We start from the raw sequence: 20760 nt of genomic DNA, 5'->3' as shown, positions 1-20760 counted from the left end.
ATCCGAGGGTCTACTTGAAAACCCTAGAGTTCGGTAGGACGGCTAATTTCCTTTATCAACACTAGCTAGCTTCTCCAGCTAAGTCTATGTCGTCTTTTAACTGTCCCTCTCTACAACCCCACACTTTCATTATTGTATCAACACCTCTCTGTTCTATTACACATTTACACTTCCCTGCATGCATAATAATTCATGTTTATTTGCTCCTACTAATCTCAATTATGTTAACAAACAGTCCTTTAGTACTTGATCTGCCAATCAGGGGACACCATTTGTCTTCTTAACCCATAAAACATATACTTAATATTCACTTTTTACGATATTTATTTAAATTTATAATTGTTTTTTAACTATATGATCCATTAAAAGTGCACTGTAATAGCTGTTAACATATGTTGGCAGACCATGAGTGGGAGCGTATTACGTTTGCTTCACTTGAAATGGAAAGGAATTGACACTTGCATTTATATTTCCAAAAAAGAATCAATACGAGTACTAATTAGTAGTCAGAGCAGCTACTGAAAATATAAAGGACATATCGGGCTGTCCCGATCGCATCGAGGGTTTCCAGCCTATCACTGATTCATAGGGATGGCTCATAGCCCACTTCATGAACCTCCAATCACCTGCGGATCTGATCAATGATTCCTACATATAGCTATATATTAGGATACCAATTCCTATTTTTCATAAATGGTGAGAATTATATAAAAATCTATCTTACCATATTATAATCTCTATTTTTACTCGATAAGTAGAACATTAATTACTTGTTCTATATAATAACTAGTATTATGATTGTATAAAAGAAAATAATTAATATACCTAATCATGTCTCATTGAGCAAGCACTACTATATTGATAATTAGGTAGCTTTACGATTCCCTTTTCTAAAGGAATTCCCTTTCGAAAGTGTGTACGGGCTGTCTGTATCATTGTGGACGATTGAGTTGGTTAATCAAGGTAACATCCCTATGCAGCATAATATAGAATATCGATAAGAAATTTAATAATTTTAAATAATTTTTATTTTTTAAATAAAGAGTAATATTAAATTTTTTTTCTTTTATTAAAATTTAATTTAATTTAATTTTAAATATTATTAATATACATAAAAATATTATATATATACATATAAGAAGTATGGGTCAGTAATAATATATGGTCAAGCATTAATATGTTATGGCCCAACAATGATGTTGGTCTGTTTCATTAGCAAGCAATGAAAGTAAAAATCACACAATGATCCTACTACACCGATGGTGGTTTTACCGGTCACTGTTTACTTTGAAGGTTGACTTTCATATGACACCGCATAATTTTTTTAGTAGTAAAGTAGGAATGTATAGTAGTATTTGTTTAGAATTTTTCTTAAGAGTGATAATTGTACATATATCATGCATAATTATTTTTACCTACGATTTTCAAAAAGAATAATATTCTGCTTAATCATTAAGACCACTTAATATATCGACTAGCAATTCAATTGGTTTAAAGGAGAGAAATGATGATGTTGTTCGGAATATTATGTATCAGTTGTGGTCATGTGACACTTAGAAACAATTGTATCAAAGAGTATAAAAGAGGATTTGATGATTTTATTAGGCATAATTCCCTCCTTCATAGGCATTTCTTAACTTTTTTATTTCACAACTATTAAACATCGAGTCCAACAACTTTTTACTCATATCAATCATAATGAACTATTATGTCAATCCTGGGCGTTTTTCTCGAAATATCATCGGTAATCGGTATATTTATCGATCTAACACCGGTCAGATCATATTTTCCGATCTAACACCCGTAGCAGTAAAGCGTGCCCCCTGACCCGCACTATACGCTGACTGGGTTACACGTTGCTATAGCGCGGCCCCTGCTCTGCGCTATACCTATTTATCTGACACGTGGGGTATAGCGCGGTGCAGGGGGCGTGCTATAGCTTTAATTACCCGACCTTTCACACCCCACCCTTCCCTATATATACCTCATCCTCAATCACTTTCATCACACCAAATTCTCTCAAATACTCTCTCATTTAAGGTATATTTTATAATATTTTTAATATTATGTATTTAATTTATTTAAGTATTTTACTTTATTTAATATTTTACTAATATAATTTTTTTGCGGATATATAATGGAAGGTGGTTTACTTCGCTTAGATGGAAATCATATATCTCGACACTTTGCTGATACGGTAACATTTTAACGTTTTAATTTAATTTAAATTATTAGTAATAATTTGTTAATTTATTTAATGCATGATTATTAGATTAAGAATTAATTTTTGTAATTATTTATTTTTAGGAGAAAGACCGTATATTAGATCCTTTTATTAGGAATCTTAAGTTAGTGATACCTAGTCGTGTCTTGACGTATTTAGTAGAGGCTAGATTTAGTTACATAGGTATATATCAGGGTCACTGTAAGATAGAACCATACCTTATTTCTGCCTTAGTAGAGCGGTGGAGGCCGGAGACCCACACATTCTATCTTCCGTGCGGAGAGTGCACGATCACGCTTGAGGATATTTCTATGTACCTGGGGCTACCGCTGGATGGAGATGTGATATCAGGGATAGCTTCTGGTTCTTGGACTACTTTGTGCCGAGAAAATTTAGGATGTGTCCCGGAAAGTTTTATCGGAGGTAGGATACCGTTAAATTAGTTAGATGCCAATTTTCGGGAGTTGAGTGCAGACACCTCTGAGGATGAGGTTAAGATATATGCACGGGCATGCATATTGCAGTTGATAGGAGGGTTGCTGATGCCGGACAAATCGCGCAACCTAGTTCACTGCATGTGGTTGCGACATCTTAGCGACTTTCGTCTCGCCGGATCATTCAGTTGTGGCTCGGCAGTTTTGGTTTTGCTGTATAGGGAGATGTGTGGAGCCATTGACTACAGGCGTAATGCTATCGGCGGATGTCTCCTATTGCTGCAATCTTGGGCATGGTATCGATTGCCCTTTTTATGCCCCGTTGTGAAGAACCCATTCATATTTCCACTACTTCTGAGGTAATTATAAAACTGATTTTGTATATTAATAATTTTATACATCGTATAATAATTTTTTTCCTTGAATAGGTGGTCTACTGATAGGAAAAATCATCAGGAGCTACCTGATGATTTAGAAAAAAATTAGGGTGATAATCGATAAGAAGGCTGGCACACTGGTATGAATTTTAATGTTTAAAAATCGATTTTAGATATAGTTATATAATTAGATTATTATTTTAATAAAAATTATATATTATTTGTTTTAGTTTGAATGGGTGTCATATTCTACTGATGATGTGAGGGCGGTGATCCCACCTGCATTGAGGGGTCCATCAGATGTTTGGATGGCGATGGTCCCTCTAATCTGTTATGCGACCGTCGAGTGGCACTCCACTGATCGCGTGCTCCGGCAGTTTGGTTGTTTTCAACCAATTCTGGATGCACCGCGTAATATGGACGAGTTGCATAGCTTAGATAGACACGGCAAGACAAATACAAATTGGCTGGTGAGGCATCATGAGTGGGTCGTGTTGTGGGAGGATCGACATCAGAGCCTTCCCCTTAGAGAGCCCATTTTACTTGACCTCTTGAGTGTTGCTAAAGGTTATTATGAGTGATTCAACAGTAACGGGAAACCGTTTCTGCTTCCCAAGGATGCACGAGGGTAGACCTTTTCGCGACGTCGACGTGATCCTACACAGCATCATCGTCCCCCGACTCGTGGACGGAGAGTAGGTGCTTCCGGTTCATCCTCAGCTGCACCAGTAGGACCTTCACAGCAGTCACCGCAGCCATATATGATGCCGCCATCACCTTTCCATTACCTGATGTCGCCGCCTTCACCTGGTTTTATGACCCCGCCGCCGCCACCGTCATAGATGACCCCTCCTGGAGGCTATTATGGGTCTATGTTTGTAGATCCGACTTGGGGTTCATATACTAGATATTTGGCGGGTTCAGCCTCATCACCCATGGTCGCAGCACATACACCTCCTGTACAGTTTTCACACTCAGCGATGTCTGAGTTTTATGAGTTTTCCCATTTTCGCAGGCCGGTGGGATAATCAGTCATACACCTCCAGGGTCCTTATTCTATGGAGGTGTTTCATCGTCATTAGCTCCTCATCAACCTAATATACCTGCTCAGGACGACGACGACGATGGTGATGGTGATGATGATGACAGCGAGGAGTCAAAACCAGTGATACGAAGAAATCCTCCTCGAGACCGACAGCCACCGCCTCGCGGAACACATTCGCGTCGCAGGCATCGATAGATTTTGTTTTTTATTATATTTGTATTTACTTTATTTTGTTAAATTGTAATTTTTTATTATTTCTCATTTAATACTTACTTTATTTTGTTAAATTTGTTGGACTTTTTTTTAATGTATTTCAGTTCATTTTGTTTATTACAATTTAATATCAGTTATTGTAATTTGGTTATCATTTACCATTTAATACTTATTGTAAGTTTGTTGTATTTAAAATTATATTCAAATACCAAATTGTTATTAGTTTAATAAAATTTAATGATTGTGTTAGTATTTTTAATCTTCATCATCGATTATCGAATGACATTAACTTGAAGTAAATACAAATTAAAGTACAAGAATTATTATTTGATAAACAAATACATCATTTCCTCATCAATTGTTACTTGATGACAATAGAAGTGGACATGTTTTTCGAGTGTGTCATGAGTTTCTACAATGCCCACATCTTCTGTCTTGTCTAGATCTTTCTCAAATATCCATATCGCAATGAATTCGATTGGATTTTGGACGACCACGCTCCCTCAATAAACTCGAATTTGGTACAATTGGAAGCCAATCTTGAACCTCATCAGGGTCTTTGTCATTACCTATGGGGGGAAACTCAAATTCGTATACCTTAAAAACTTCAGATAGTATGTATACGAGATCCACAAAATGGTTATAGTCTTGACGTGTATGCGAGCAAGATGCTATCACATGAGAGAATAGATACTTAAGAGCTTAAAAAAACCCGCAGTCGTACGTTTTGTCCCTTAGATTTACTCTTAACGACACAACTTCAATTCCTTGAAGAGGTCGCAGTAACTCTATGACACGAAACATTTCATGCCTTCTAGAGAAGCTTGTTACAGACATTCCATTTGATGCAACAATTTTTTTCTGTACATCTGCAACTAATCTAGGGTGATAGATTTGCATCCATGTTTAAGCTTGTCCCCCGAGCTTCACAAAAAGCACCCCCAAACGAAAATATATAGTTTTTACCAAAGCCGCTACAGGTAAGTGACGTACACCCTTTAAGGTTAAATTGATTGCCTCAACCAAGTTGGTCGTCATGTGTCCATATCGATATCCACCATCATATACGTTTGTCCACATTTGTTTATCGATGAGGCTAATGTAATCGTATCCTTCCTCGTTCTTCGCCCGTAAATCTTGAAGCATTGATTCAAACGTTCGAGGAAGAAGTTCGTATCCTAATCAAAAAATGTATAACTTACTAACCTGATCAAAATGATCGAAAGAAAACAAACTACATCAGTTTCACTTACCCATGCACACAAGTAATTGACGCTCATCATTCTTCTTGTATCTTCCATGGTAGTTCGTAGCAATGTGTCGGAGACAATACCTATGTTGGACAAAGGGTGGTTACCACATTGGACCCAAAGACTCCATTGTTGCTTTGATCCCAGCTCCGCGATCAGAAATGACACATATTTTTTCCCTCGTGATAACATGTGCACGTAAATTTTGGAGGAAAAAAGCCCAAGAATCTGTATCTTCTCCTTCGACAAGAGCAAAAGCAACTGGAAGAATATTGCAATTTCCATCTTGGACAACTGCCAATAATAAAACTTTCTTGTATTTTCCATACAAGAAAGTCCCGTCGATCTGGACTACAAGCTTGCAGTATTTGACAACATTAACATACTGTGGGTAAGTCCAAAAAACCCGGTAGAATTGGCATCGATCGCGGAGAACTCGGTCATTATGGTATGCATAGGAGGTTTCAAAGTCCACAATTGTCCCAGGATTCAACCTTTGCACCAGCCTAAACCAGCCTAGAAGTTCGTTGTAAGATGCATCACATTCGCCATGAAGTTTGACAATGGCATTTTGTTTTGCCAACCAAGCTTTTTTATAGGAGACAATGTACCCATACTGCGATTGTATAACTGAAATCAACACTGCAACAGCTATATGAGAGCTTGCTTTTACCATGGGCATGATGGCTTGACATATCACTTCAGAGTCCAAGTTGGGATGATATTGGTTGACCCCTCTAGCACAACATGTGTGAAGACTGTTGTATACTGTTAGTTCCCATATGTTGTTTTTCCTCTTCATTTTCGATACGCGAGCCATCCATTTGCATCCATTTTCGCATCGGGCACAGTAGCATACATATTTTTCGGTCGTCGATCGATTTACTTTGGACTGAACATAAATACGGATATTGTAATTTTTTATAGCCATCACCGCTTCTTCTTTGCTTGAAAACTCCATGCCTAAAGATAACTCACCATTATTTATTAATGAGTAATATCCATAGTCACCAAGATGAGGCATATCCGTAAATTCTGGCCCGTACATTGCACCATAATCAGCTTCACACATGTGTGCAGAGGGTCATTTTGTGCCACATTTCCTGGAACTTCATCATCATCGGAGTTGAATTGCGGTGATTCTGGGTGAATGGATAGTCCAGCCTTAGCACCATCCGCACCAGGCTCACGAAGCGGTTCTTCTGGTAGAGATGATGATTCCTCCATGCTCTCCACATTTAGGTCGAAGAACATACTACTTGCACGCCTTCCCCTTGAACTGGAAGGCATATCAACATTGAGATCGAAAAAGCTCGCAGTCGAATGCCTCCCCCTGGAGCTTGAAGCCATTGTGTCAAATGGAAACTGCACAGATGGTTGCGTCGATGGCATCTCCATATGGTCAAAGAAATTTGCAGATGAATGCCTTCCCCTTGAACTGGACGCGGTGTTGCCATACGGATTGTTCATGGACCCACCTCGGTACATATCGTAAGGAGTTGCGGATGAATGTCTCTCCATTATGACATTAAAATCATTACACATTACTGTAGTCGGGTTGTCAACTTGATCAACTTGTTCAGCCAGCCCATAGTGGAAGCTTAATGATTGACCCCGAACACCAAGCACTTGAACAAAATATACATACATCTCAATAGCGACGTCTGAATAATTACTTTGAGCTTCAACCATCATTTCAACATCATTATTGTTCGAAAGTTCGAATGATGTATAAGTTAATGACAACAATGATGTTGGAAATTTGTACTGGAACGACGACATTCTTCTACTACTTCCAACATGAATCTTCCTCGAAATCTTCGTTATCAGCTCTTCAAGAGTTATGTTTCTCTTGAATGATATTTTAACACGCTCATTTGATACGAAAACAACGTCGGTTTTATCTTCTCGAATTTCACCATCATAATAAACAATAGCTAAAAGTCGCGTCAGTCTTTGAGTTTAAAAGTGCGGCAATATTATATCTGCAAAAAAAATAACTGAAACAAACCTGATTAAATAAATTATATATGAATGAAAATATAACACAATAAATTTTTACACATCAACGTAAATAATTTAAATAATATAATTTTATATTATTACCTGCAGCGTAAAACTATTTCGACGTATACTCTCGCTTTTCAATTTTACAAACATAAAAATTAATTGAAAATAATTAGTATAACATTTTTTCAAATAATCATAATAAATAATAAGTATAATAAAAAAAATTATAACAAAATTACCTTATAACGAAAAATCGCACGAACTTCTAAACTAAATATGAGAAGATTGCCAAAATTATTGACTCGTTGACGGAATTGTTGTATTAATTTGTAAGTTGAGAGGAGAGATGTGAGAAATATAACCGGGAGGAGAAGGGTATATATAGCCATACAAGGCGCGGTACCTGCACCACGGTAGTATGGTATAGCGCGAATCAGGGTCCGCGCTAAATATAATTATCTAGATACACAGATATAGCACGATTCAGGAGGCGCGCTATACCCTACGTGACGCCAAATCAGCGTATAACGCGGGTCAGGGGGCGCACTTTACTGCTACGGGTGTTAGATCGAGAAATATAATCTGACCGATATTAGATCGATAAATATACTGGTCACCGGTGATATTTCGAGAAAAACGTCTCCATCCCGACCATAAAAAATTCAGTTTTCACTTTAATAGTCTAAACATGAAATCGAGAACCAAACAGATAGAGACACAAACGATATACAGTTAAATACAATTAATATCATTTGTTTCAAACGCTCAAAAGAAGTTATAGAACAATAGACACATATATACATATATGTACGTAATACTACGAAGTGTAGACTTAGGCGTTGGGATTGCATGTATTCATTATTGTCACAACAATGATAATGAATCTTGATGCAGATTACTATTTGATTTTATTCCCTACAATAGAGCTGGCAGATCTTGCAAAAAGAAAAAAAAAATTAAAGGTGGGGATTCTGGGTGAGCTGGCCTAGATTATTTGACAGATACTTGGAACTTTCCCTAATTTGTGCATACATGCATGCATACATACATACATACATATATATATATATACATGCATATATATATATATATATACATACATATATACATATATATACACACATACATATACTCATATATATATATATATAAAAGTAGAATATAATCTAATTACACAGTGTAAAATTTTTTAATTTTACACAGATTTAAAATCGTTAAATAAGTGAAATTAGACTATTGGAATTAACAATAATAAATGAGAAGATATTTACTAAAGACTAGAGAAAAAACAAAGAGTTAATATTTTACAGACATAAAAGATATCAGATTGTAAAATATTTCATATAAGAAGCACAATATCAGATTGTACAATATTTACAGATCAGAAGCACAAAAACAAGTCCATTTCCTCAAATTACATGTTAGACAATGTGAACATATGCCAGTGGAGAAAGATCTATCAAAATTCAAACCGTAAAGTACAAGGTTATTTTGTCACTTCACTAGTCTTGGGGTTTAGTTTCTTTTGCAGCCTGGATATACTGATGCTTGTTGGATCCTTGACCTGTTAAGTGAAATTCAATGAGTAAAACAACTCAGCTTTTGGAATTTGTAACAGGGACAGAACCCTAACATCATCAAGGAAAAACACACACACACACCTCGGTTTGGATGGTATGTAGTAAATACTCTCCAGATTTTGTGGAAACACAGCTTGCAACAGGCAGCCCTTCATCAATAAGTACAGACAGTACTGTTGAAAGGTACAAGTCTCGGTCGTCAAAGGCACAACGAAACATGATCTCAATGCCGATGAAGCTTTGCCGGATTATGAAGCAATAGTTTGAAGCAGGTCTGGTTTTTCCCGACCCTGCACTTGCAGAACCAGACACTCTCTTTAGTACATGTCTCTTAGCATCAATCTCTTTGACCTTCTTCTCCAAGTGTTTTATGTAGTTCACCGCCTCGTTCATATGATCCGACATCGACCGCTTTCCCTGGAAACCCTAAATCAGACATAAATCTCGACATGATTTTAACTAAGCTTTGTCTTACCTTGATGTAATCACCGGGGAGAAGTGACCGGAGCGAAGCATAAAGGGAGGCCACATCTTGTCTCCTTTGTCGTTCAGTCTCCCTATGCAGCTTCTGTTTCTTATATTTATCACAAGCGGCTAACCCTTCACAACCACCACCGCCACCGCTAGCCCCCATATGACAAGATTTCAGAGGCCAGGTTTTCGCCATAGGGTTGGCTTCCTCTTCAGTATGACCCGTTATCGGATCTTGTGGGATCTTGTGTTGGTTAGTAGTAGCGAAGATCTGGTACAACAACTCATCGCTTTGGTGTAAAGGGAACATTATTGTTCAAAGATTATACTCCAGCTTCTTTTTCCTGTTGATCTCCCTCCACAAAACGAAGAAAACAAGAAGATTATACGCTTGTTAGGGTGTAATGTGTAATGCATTACCCATCATTCTTTCTGCAATTTCTTTTTCTTTTGGCTTTGGAATAAACAAAAGCAATCATGAAAATGACGTAACCGGCAATTGTTAAATTAAAAGTTTTGTTTAATATACAAAATTTGACAATTTTTCAACTTAGTACTTGTATTTTTTTTTATCAAATTGATATTTGAATTTAGAAAAAATCTTAAATCGATAATTTTAGTTATTTGGGATTCTAGCAATCAACAAATTGAGGTTAAAAATCAAGTTAAGAAATCATTAAATACCATGTGTCACAGCCGACTGATTCTTAAATTTAGTGATGGAGCTACATTATATGTGGGAAGGCCGTATCCCTGTCCTCTCTCATTTGTTGTTTAAATACTTCTTTATTTTTTATTATCTTTATAATTAAATAAGTTAAACTTTTAATATATTTTTATAAAAAAAATTAATATAAATTAATAAAAATATTTATATTAACCCCTTCAAGATTAAATTCTCATCGAAATACTACATCAACAGTAAGTAGCAATTCGAGATTTATTTTTCCAAGTGTATTAGTTCATGTACTAATTTGATAAACAAATATTTAGGTACCGAGTTGCTGAAAATTATCAAACTCAAGTACGGATTCATGCATTAAACCTAAAAGTTTCAGGCTTCAGGTTCTAGGCACTGTAGCTTTGTACAACAGAAACCCACTTACTTGCATTCACACAAGGGAGATCAATCTTGACCGTCTGATTTTATCGTGGGTGATTAAAAAAAATAATTAGAACTCGAATGGAGTGCCTACATATATGAGAAATATGTGATTAAAATAACCAACGGATTACTTTGTAGTTGACTTTATACAGTTTCTACTTTCAAGAGGGAAATATTTTATTTAAACTATATAGTGTAAATGCAGTATAATACACGTTTATTGTATCTTTTTCTTGTGAAGTTACCGATACAACCATATTCATGTACTTTATAATACAAAAATCAATGAATAAACGAATTAATATATCACTCGTGACTCGATAATTACAATAAAAAATTGTAATATAGAGGAGAGAAAAACATTTATTTATTTTCTAACGTTATAGGGTTTATTTTGTTAGTAATATGATTAAGTGTATCTCAAGTTTTATGCTTTCCTATAAATTGATGTTACGTGACATCGAAAATTATAAGAATTACAATATGAAAAATATTTTTGAGTCAGGCGGATTCTTTTCTTTCTCTAATTTTTTTCTTGAATGATAAATCTTTTGGACATATCGAAAGTTTCTCTAATCATCCTCTCCCACCACCATAGCTAGTGACACTCCATTCAAATCACAATGGTTGAATTATTACTAACATCTTTAACACTATCTCTCTCTCGTTGCATATCAACATGAATTAAATGTGCAAGTTGTTTTTAAATCAAATATATTTCAATTATCTTTTATCAATTATTATACTTTACTTATGTGGTTGAAATAACAACAACAATACTGATAAAAAAAACTCTAATTAATCATTGAAGTGCAAGTGCATAGAGCAATTAAATGGTCGGGTAAAAAATAAGGGAAAGTTGGCCAACACCACCAACAGTATCGAGGGAGAAGATCTTCGGAATATACGAAGACGTAAGTCCATATTCCTTATCTATTCTGCTATTCTATTAACTCTTTAAAAGATCATAAGCTTGCATGCATGAGCTGGCCAAGAGCTTGTTAATCCTCTTAAACATTAATTACTTCATTAATTAATTTTAATTTTTAAATAGAAATATCATTGAATATTGATTAATCATTCAACTAGAATAACAATTATAACTAAATTCAATTATTACAAACATTGTTATATATATTCAATTATATAATAAACTCAATGATTAGATCAACCCAAATTAGAACAAAAATAATAGTATCTTTTATCCATATTCAGATTAATATTAGATTATATATATATATAACATTATATTATGAGAGAGTACAGGTAATGTGGGGACTGGCATATCATTCCCGTATCTCTTGAACTAACCCCAACAATCAATGTCTTGAAATCTGGAGATAAACAAAAACACCACCAGTTCACCAACACATCTAAGAAAATAAGTAAATGAATATATTTTAGCATACCATAATAGTTTGGTGCCAACTGTAAGAATACATATTTAGATGTAATTCTTACACCACCAGTCAACCAACACACATAAGAAACGCGGGGACTTAAACAAAAACACTCCCTGTACCCAAGATAAACACTAAATAATCATACAAAAAAAAAATAGAGATTGACAGGTAAAATTAGATAAAAATTCCGTAGCCTCGTACGTACTGGACATTTTCTTCCATCTTCAGAAGTAACTTTTGCCTACAAAGCCAGCCATTTCCCCTTTGATGCGGCTGAAATCACATTCAGGACAGCCTCACAATTTCTTGCTATTGTAGCGGCCATGACCACCACCCGGAAATCTATCATTTCTTCTATCAGAAAATCCTCCTCGACAACCTCTACCGCCAGAGAACCTACCACCACCATCAATTCGGTCACCAAAAGCAGCCCGTCCACCACCCAATCTCCCTCTCGAATGGTCTCTCTCTTGTAAACGTGGCGATTCTTTCTTCATCACCTCTAATATAACATAAGCTGTATTTTCAGCACCTGAAGCCAGAAATGATGATACAATAAAACTAATGTACATGTTAGGGAACAACAAAGGAGGGACATGTCTAGTGAAAATGACTCAATACAATCACCAATTAAGCCGTGAAGTAGGGGAACAGAATACCAGCAAGAAAATTTTCCACGTCTTTTTCTGCAACATCAAAGACTGCACCCATTCCATCAGTTGTAAGGGTCAGACCCTGCACTGATTGAACCTTTTCCTCTGGCAAGAATCTTTCCAACACGCCAAAAAACATACCTAATGCATGAAAATAAAAAAGGAAAAATGAATCAAATTCAGAGAGTTCAGCAACAAAAATATCAATTAATGGTGCTGAAAGAATTTTAAAGTCCTAGAGGTGCTAGTGGTAAACTGGTAATCTATCTCTTTGTTCACATATTCTACATCAATGACAAAGATAAACAAAGGAAAAAGGATTCAGGAACTTACGAAAGCGTGTAAATAGGTTTTCCAGCTTCAAGAAGTAATGTAACATAGTTCTCCATAGATGTTAGAAGGGATCTACTCTTTATTTCAGAATAGCCCTGAAAAATCATGCAATAGTGGAAACCAGAGTTAAACGATCATTTAAAGAATGGAAACACCAGAAAGTAAGATTCGTAATACGAGGAGAATCAAAAGATCCAGTGGATGAGGATGAAAACCCACTGCAGCCTTGGCTAGTGCTTTGGCAAGTAGATCTTCTGCTGATAGACCAGAAGTTGCCAATAGCTCCTGAGCAACGGACTTAAAGGCAGGAATTACGCTGCAATCTCAAATAGGTTAAGGTCTGAGTTGACAACTTACAAAGAGAAGATAAAATAACATCATTAGAAAGTATGCCCGTCTGAGATTTCTTTTATTATTTTAGCCGCTTCCACACCAGCCCATTTAGCAACATCAACTGGCCGGGGAGCAGATATATGCTCAAATTTCACGTCAAAATTCTCTTTCTATTTTAGATATGCTTGTCCTTTTAGGATCAAAAAGCATGACAGCAACTCCAGTATTGCCTGAAATTTAGTAACTTCTCAGTATCATCTCGAATTTACAAAAAAAAAAGAAGCGAAATAATGATAAACTGCTCTCCCTGTTCGTCCAGATAGATGAATATATGCTTCTACATCACGTGGAGGCTCACACTGTAATATAAATAATGATAAACGTTATGGAATCACTATCACATCATAAGCTTCTGTAAAAGATGTGTATCCAAATGTACCTGGATAATTAATTGAACACCATTGATATCTAATTCCCGTGCTGCTACATTTGTAGCGACTAATGTCATGAACTTGCCCGACCGGAACATAGTAAGTGTGATAGGCCTCTAAATGAATTAAACGTTCAGCGAACCGTTCATGAACCGTGCGACGAGAAGTTTGTTTATGTGCGTTTATTTATTAAATAAACAAACATGAACAAGATTTTGTGTTCGTTTAATTAAATGAACGAACATGAACATAAATTTCGTTCGTTCATTTATGTTCGTGAACGTTCGGTTATGTTCGTTTATGTTCATTCATTTATGTTTAACCCAATCTTCTTAAATCAATTTTGGTGACCAATTTGTAAGTATCTTAAAAATATTAATTAATTTGATATTCTGATGACCAACTCCATAATTAACCCAATTTTATTTGGAGATTAAATCTAATATGTTAACCCGTGAGGCACTTTGCACCTATATTCATTTTTCCCCTTTTTTCACAAACCCTAATATTCACTGGAGAATGGAGACGATCGCTGAAAGTTTCAAAACAAGTTATATTATAATACAATCTGAAGTTTATAGATCTGTTTTCATCTCTTTCTCTCTTTTATTTGGCTTAATAGTTTATATGTAAAGTTATTGCGGGTATATTCACATCTAAAACTCAAAAAAATATTATACTTCTTTTTAGAAATAGATGAGAAGATAAATGTAACAATCAGAAGTATATGAGTATCAATAAAGAGAAAAATATAATAGAATTTGCCAGAAAACAAAACAAATGTTTCTATGCAATTTATGAAAAAGAGTGTAATAACGGAAGTAATGGATTTTCCAGGAAGAACCCATTAATAAGTAGAAAATACACTTTGACAATGAACTTTTGTTTTCATAGTTCTTGTGTGACCTTTAGTTGTATAGTAGACTTTAGGTACGTTAAAACTTTGAATGGTGGTTTAGCAATAATATCAATTACGATATGTAACATCGAAGGGATTTCGGATCTATGTTATTGCCTTATAGTCCAATTTGTACCGTTCGAAATCTTCATGCTGTTAAATTTTCTACTCTGTCAACGGAAATGACCATTATTAACAAACCTCACTAAAGTCTGAATTGATGTCACAAAACTTTTAGCCGACGAATTTATTTGAATAACGTAGATTTGGTTGATTTGCATTGTCGACTATTTTTCATGAAAGAACAATGGAAGGTGGGGTCTCCAACGTTTATGTTCGTGTTCGCTTAGTTCGTTTATATTCGTGTTCGTTTATGTTCGTTTATTTATTAAATGAACGAACATGAATAAGTTATTTCCTTAATAAACGAACATGAACAAAAAAAAAATTGTTCGTTTATGTTCGTGCTCGTTTATGTTCGTTTATTTATTAAATGAACGAACATGAACATACTTCCGTTCGTGTGCGTTCGGTTCGTTTAGAGGCCTAAAGGTGACCTGCAAGCATTATACCAAACCTGAGAAATTGCGAAACAACAGGATTCATTTTGCTTGAGCAAAAGCATGAAAAATGATAAGCTCTAGATAAGACTCTACCTCGCGTTGGGCCTGCTGTAGGTCTCCATGCAAAGCCCGGTGATCCGGGCAATAAGCCGGAAAACTCTGAAGCAGAATCTTTTGTCTCAGTGAATATAATAGTACGGCCACCACTGAATTATATCCGCAGGAGAAATGAAGAAAACAACTAAGCCAAGTCATCAAATGTAATCTAAATAGTCGCAGTATATTATTCTAAAACCATAAATCAACCTGCTGTAACAACGAATTATATCTGGGATCAGCTGTGACCTTGCTGAGAATGCTGACTTAGAACAGGGTAAGACAATATGCCCAGCACTGGTACTAGCTTTCATCTTCTCATTACCAACAAGATAAACAGTCTTCTTACTTGTTTTAAGAAATCTTGTCGCAATCTGGAAATGAAAAGGAATAAAGTTCATGATTAGAACTATAAATGATGAAGAAGAAATCCAAGTCACATTTTTAATTCACGTACTAATAGATGGAACAGATACGGGAAATAAAAAAAATACTACAACTCATGAAAACAGGAAAGAAACATACACCCTTCACCCAGTCGGGCAAGGTGGCACTAAAAAGAAGTGTCTGAACTTTACTTGCGTCCTCAAACTTGCCGGGAAAAGTAACTCATTACTATAAGTAAATCAGACAGCAAATCACCACGCAGGTTGGGATAAAGATATAAGTACAACAATGCCAGTGCACGACCTTCTAATGTGTTCTGCATCTCTAATATGGAAGTAGAGAAAACTACATCACCTATGGGAAAAAGTAAAACAGCAGAAAGAAAAATGCATACCTAATATAAGCTCAACTTCATCAACAAATCCCATTCTCAGCATTTCATCTGCCTCATCAAGAACTCTAAATTTCAATGAACTAAGTGAATATTCCCCCTCTCTATGAGATCATGCAGCATTTGCACTAGGGCATTTAACATAATCAAATACCAAAATAATTAAATAGAATAGATATTGAATTTGATGTCATCTCTAAAATAACAAAACCTCTTCAATGGATATCGAGAACAGATTACATTTACGCGGCCAGGCGTCCCAATAACTATATCAACTCCTCTCTTGAGTTTCATCTCTTGGGTGTGGTAAGGGGCTACTCCATATAAACAGCCTGATGTCAATCCCGACACCTCGCCATAAACTTCAAAATCTTAAAAAACCTAGTAGAAACACACGGGTTAATTAGCATAAACTTCACAAACAAAAGGTACTGTCCAAGAAACTGAATTCCAAAGATTTAGATCAGTGGCGCTATAACCAATTCCCTAGTTGGTAAAAGGACCAGAACACTTGGTGCCCTGCCAGATCCAGTCTTTCTTGATGCTTTTGCAGGCCCGTTGGTTAGAGACTCCAATATAGGCAACACAAAGGCCAGTGTCTTACCCTGCACAATAGCAAACAACGTTGATGACCTACTTAAGAAGATAACTTCTTGACGGAGTCACACAACAATGGTTTGAATTGAATAAAACAATCTCCACCAATGCCAACGAGCTTTCCGCCATAATGCATCAATCAGATTCACAGTCAAACTTCAAAACCAAGAAAATCAAGAAAACGATTTAAATCATGCATTTCATATGACATTTTTTTTGTAACAAGAAGGTTGCTTCATAAATCATATTAATAGAATCCTGAGATTATGGAGTTGATACTCACTTCTACAGCAGCACATTCATCACATGGAAACCTTACATTTATATAAAAGAAAAGGAAAGGGAATCATCGTTCTTATATATATATAAAAAACTTATACAATAGTGAAATTTGATCTGAAATTAGCAGCCAAAAGATCAAGTGCATGCATTGTTCAATAAAACGAAGATCACACCTGGCCAGTACGAGCGCGGCCAACCAAATCAGTGCCATTAAGAATAACATTGAAAGTCATGGCCTGAATAGGAAACAACGACTCGATCTCCTTCAACTCGAGTTTCTTCCTAACCGCTTCCGAGAGATACGAAACCTCGAAATCGTATTCGGATCCTCAATTTTACCTTCATCGTCATCGTCCTCTTCCTACACCTTGGCTTTGTTTTCCAACCTGAAAAACGGCTATCCAAATCCTTGCTAAAGAAAGAGTATCATTGTGAGCGAACCAGAAAGAATCTCAACTGGTGATGACTAAGGGGGATCAAGCCACCATCGATCCTCCGTCACTTGGATGAGGACCTTCAACGGAGCATCTTCAACCCAGAACAAATCGTCTTCCCCCAAAGTTGTCTCTATTGCCAACAGATGTGCTACATGGTTGTTCAAACGGTACGTGCATAGGAACTAGAAGCTTCCAAAACTTTAGCTCGTCGTTTAGCTTCCCATGTGAAAGCACGATCAGTCAGGAGCGATGGAGTTGATATTCTGAATTACCGACCACGCATCCCCTCAAAGACAACCTTCGAGAAACCATCTCAACTAGGGTTATAAATGAGGCGAGACAGATCGCGAGTTATTCAAGATCGATTTGATCGATGTTTGATAAATACTTAGATCGAATAGACTCGAGCTCGACTCGATTTCTTAACGAACTGAAACGAATTACTCAATATTCGACTCGAAAAGCTCGTGAGTAACTCAAAAAAATATTATATTATAATTTTAAATTTTTTAAAATTACATTATTAAAAATACATTATTGATAATTATAAAATTTTAAAAATATATTAAAAATTCTATAATACAACTAAAACACCTCATCCCTTATAATTATGTGATAGGATTTATGATTTATGGTTTAAAATTTAAGGTTAAGGTTTAAGGTTTAAGATTTAAGTTATACACAATTACTTAAAGATGACAATCTTAAACAAATACTAAATTATTACCTAAACTAAAGTGTGCTTACATGATACATGCATGCATAAGAATGAAATGCAAATGCATATATATTAAGGGTTTGTTTGTTTGACTGTAATTGATTTTCTGAAAAACCAATTACATTTATGGGAAACAAATTCCAGAAAACCAATTATATTGTTTGGATGCTGCATTTTAAAAAGTTTTACACTGTTTAGTTAGTTTTCCTGAAAATAATTTACGATTTTTGTTTGTTTGTAAAATGTATATATTTTTATATTTTTCTAGTTATTTACATTTTAAAATTTTTAAGTTATTTATAAAATTGTATTTTATAAAATTTTGAAATGAAATATTTTATGTGTATAAGTACATGAAATTAAATTTGTAGAAAATATACTAATTACGTTGATTGTGTTATAAATACATAATTTTAAGTTTGAAGTATTTATTATACTTTATCTATTAGCATTTTTTAAATTAAATTTTAACTCATAATTAATATCATATGTAGCTTTAATTAATATAATGTCGATAATGTATTAAAATATATTATCAAAGTATATAATTAAAATTACATCATTTTTAAAACAACTATAGTACATCTCAATTCCTTGATTTTCAAATACTCATCATAGCGTGCTTTTCTTTGCTCCTTGAAACTCCTACCATTTCGATCTGTTTCAGAAGAGAAGAAAGTAGAACAGACAAACCATCAAACAGAGATTTAACACAGGAAATAAATTGTAAACAATTGATGAACTAAAAGAGGTAAGATAGATTGGGATGAAGAAGGCCAATGAGCGGTGTTGAACCTTCATCACTTTTATTTGGCCATCTTCATCAATGTTCTGGAATGGGGTAAATTTATTAATTAAAATGCAATTCTTTTCCTGTTTTATTTTCAATCAGAGAAAACCACCAAGAAGTTCATACAAATGACTGGAACCTAGAGAAAATGGCACAAGAAAATGATGGAACATTCCAAGCTAATTTAAACCAAAAGTTTAGAAAGCTATAAGCCTCTCAAGGATAATGTTCATCATCAATCTTTCAAACAGACAAATGCAGGTGATTCTTGACCATTTTAACAACCAATCTCCCTCACTCCCAAAAGAAAAGTGCTTGATGAAAAAAAAAATCACTTGGACAACAAGGAAGCTTTAACCATCAAAAGGTTGCCTACTAGAGCAAACTTTGTACCGTTCACACCAAAAGGATTTTTGCTAAATTGTAATCTCATGAAAGATAAACCAGTCATTAGAAATGCTAACCAACTTAAGAAAAATAAAAACACTTTTCCATATGCTATGGGAAAAGACAATTTAATTAAAAGCAATGGTCAACAAACCTTCATCTTCATGATCCATAGGATCAGCCTCATCGTCAGAAGATGACCAACCACTAGATTGCCCTGTTGTTTTTCTACTCGAGGAAGCCACATCTTTCAAAGCAGAGCGTAATTCCTCAGCATCCATATCACTGACACAATCATTGAAACTACGTCCTCTGGGAGACAAAGATCCAAACCAAGATCGATATTAGTAAGGTGATAAAATGTAATCAAATTTAAAGAATAATGCCCTAACCAAAGCACAAATAAAGTGAAAACAAAACTACAACAACACCATTTTCTAAATTCACAGACATATCCACACATAAAAATATAGGTATATGCAAGAGGAAACGCATTATGAAAGTTAGATACCATCATCATCGTCAATCATGGGGTGGTACGACGTCTTGGGTTCTGTTATTTTCTGTCTTACTGGTTTATTCGCTTCAATTTCCCCCAGATTTTCCTCATTCCATCTTACACGCCTACTGTTACCCCCAAGAAAGAACTATTAGATCCAAAACACAACTAAGAATATTGTAACTACAAAAAGCTACAAGAGGACAAATGACAGCGCGATTGGCACTTTTAAAGAGATTTACCCTTGGAAATCAAAGAGAAAAGCAAAAGGGGAGGAAGAGCATTAGGGATTCAAAATATTACCTTGGAATCCTAGAGCTCCTCCCTTGATTTTGCTCGAAAAAATCTGTTGATTTTGTTGATGGTGAGAAGAAGATGATGATAGTTGATCGGAGAATGAAAGAGATCAAAGGTAAAGAAAATTGGGAGGCAATTGGTTTGTAAAATGAATCCCCGACTTTTCCATGGTAAGTTGTTTTACGAGCCAAAAGAGCTTCTTTTACGTTGACTGTAATTGGTTTTACATTGACCAAATGCTTTTACGGGAACTAAACACGGGAATTGGGGGAAAACCAATTAAAAACCAATTTCGTAATTGGTTTTCCTGAAAACAAACAGACCCTAATATGAAACAATATAAGATTAAACCTACTATTAATAACTTAAACTTATATTTTAAAAATGCCATGAAGGACCAAAACAATATAAAACTGAAAATAGGCATACAAAGTAGAAATTACTCATTAAATTAAACAAGCCAACTAAGGGATTACAATGTCAAATAATTAAAATTACAAGACACAATTGAAAACAAGTACAAATTGAAGGAACACTAAAGAAAGATATCTAGGGT

General features: G+C 35.2%; 2 protein-coding genes and 1 pseudogene across 2 annotated transcripts; all 3 read right to left on the bottom strand.

Moving 5' to 3' along the window:
* Positions 1-9007: 9007 nt before the first annotated feature.
* Positions 9008-9995, bottom strand: LOC120181956 (transcription factor bHLH36-like). Its single transcript, XM_039186980.1, has 3 exons — positions 9609-9995; positions 9215-9550; positions 9008-9117 (listed from the first exon to the last, which is right to left on the bottom strand). Exons 1-3 carry the CDS (start codon positions 9912-9914, stop codon positions 9040-9042), a joined length of 720 nt encoding a protein of 239 aa, XP_039042911.1. The 5' UTR covers positions 9915-9995; the 3' UTR covers positions 9008-9039.
* A 2398-nt stretch (positions 9996-12393) lies between these two features.
* LOC120181957 lies at positions 12394-17825 on the bottom strand (annotated as a pseudogene).
* A 960-nt stretch (positions 17826-18785) lies between these two features.
* On the bottom strand, positions 18786-20101 carry LOC120181950 (protein phosphatase inhibitor 2-like). Its single transcript, XM_039186974.1, has 3 exons — positions 19920-20101; positions 19563-19739; positions 18786-18889 (listed from the first exon to the last, which is right to left on the bottom strand). The coding sequence occupies exons 1-3, from the start codon at positions 19936-19938 to the stop codon at positions 18786-18788; spliced, it is 300 nt and encodes a 99-aa protein (XP_039042905.1). The 5' UTR covers positions 19939-20101.
* Between the last annotated feature and the right edge of the window lie 659 nt (positions 20102-20760).

The sequence above is a fragment of the Hibiscus syriacus genome, unplaced genomic scaffold (assembly GCF_006381635.1).
Source record: "Hibiscus syriacus cultivar Baekdansim isolate YM2019G1 unplaced genomic scaffold, ASM638163v2 tig00112611_pilon, whole genome shotgun sequence".
NCBI lineage: Eukaryota > Viridiplantae > Streptophyta > Magnoliopsida > Malvales > Malvaceae > Hibiscus > Hibiscus syriacus.
The sequence above is the reverse complement of the archived record's forward strand: the minus strand, read 5'-3'. Positions and strand labels throughout refer to the sequence as shown.

Coding starts and splice junctions, on each gene's coding strand:
- LOC120181956 (XM_039186980.1), bottom strand. CDS start 9,914: ATGTTCCCTTTACACCAAAGCGATGAGTTGTTGTACCAGATCTTCGCT. Junction 9,551..9,608: donor TCCCCGGTGATTACATCAAG/GTAAGACAAAGC, acceptor TAGGGTTTCCAG/GGAAAGCGGTCGATGTCGGA. Junction 9,118..9,214: donor TACATACCATCCAAACCGAG/GTGTGTGTGTGT, acceptor TTCACTTAACAG/GTCAAGGATCCAACAAGCAT.
- LOC120181950 (XM_039186974.1), bottom strand. Junction 18,890..19,562: donor TATGGATCATGAAGATGAAG/GTTTGTTGACCA, acceptor CTTCTGAAACAG/ATCGAAATGGTAGGAGTTTC.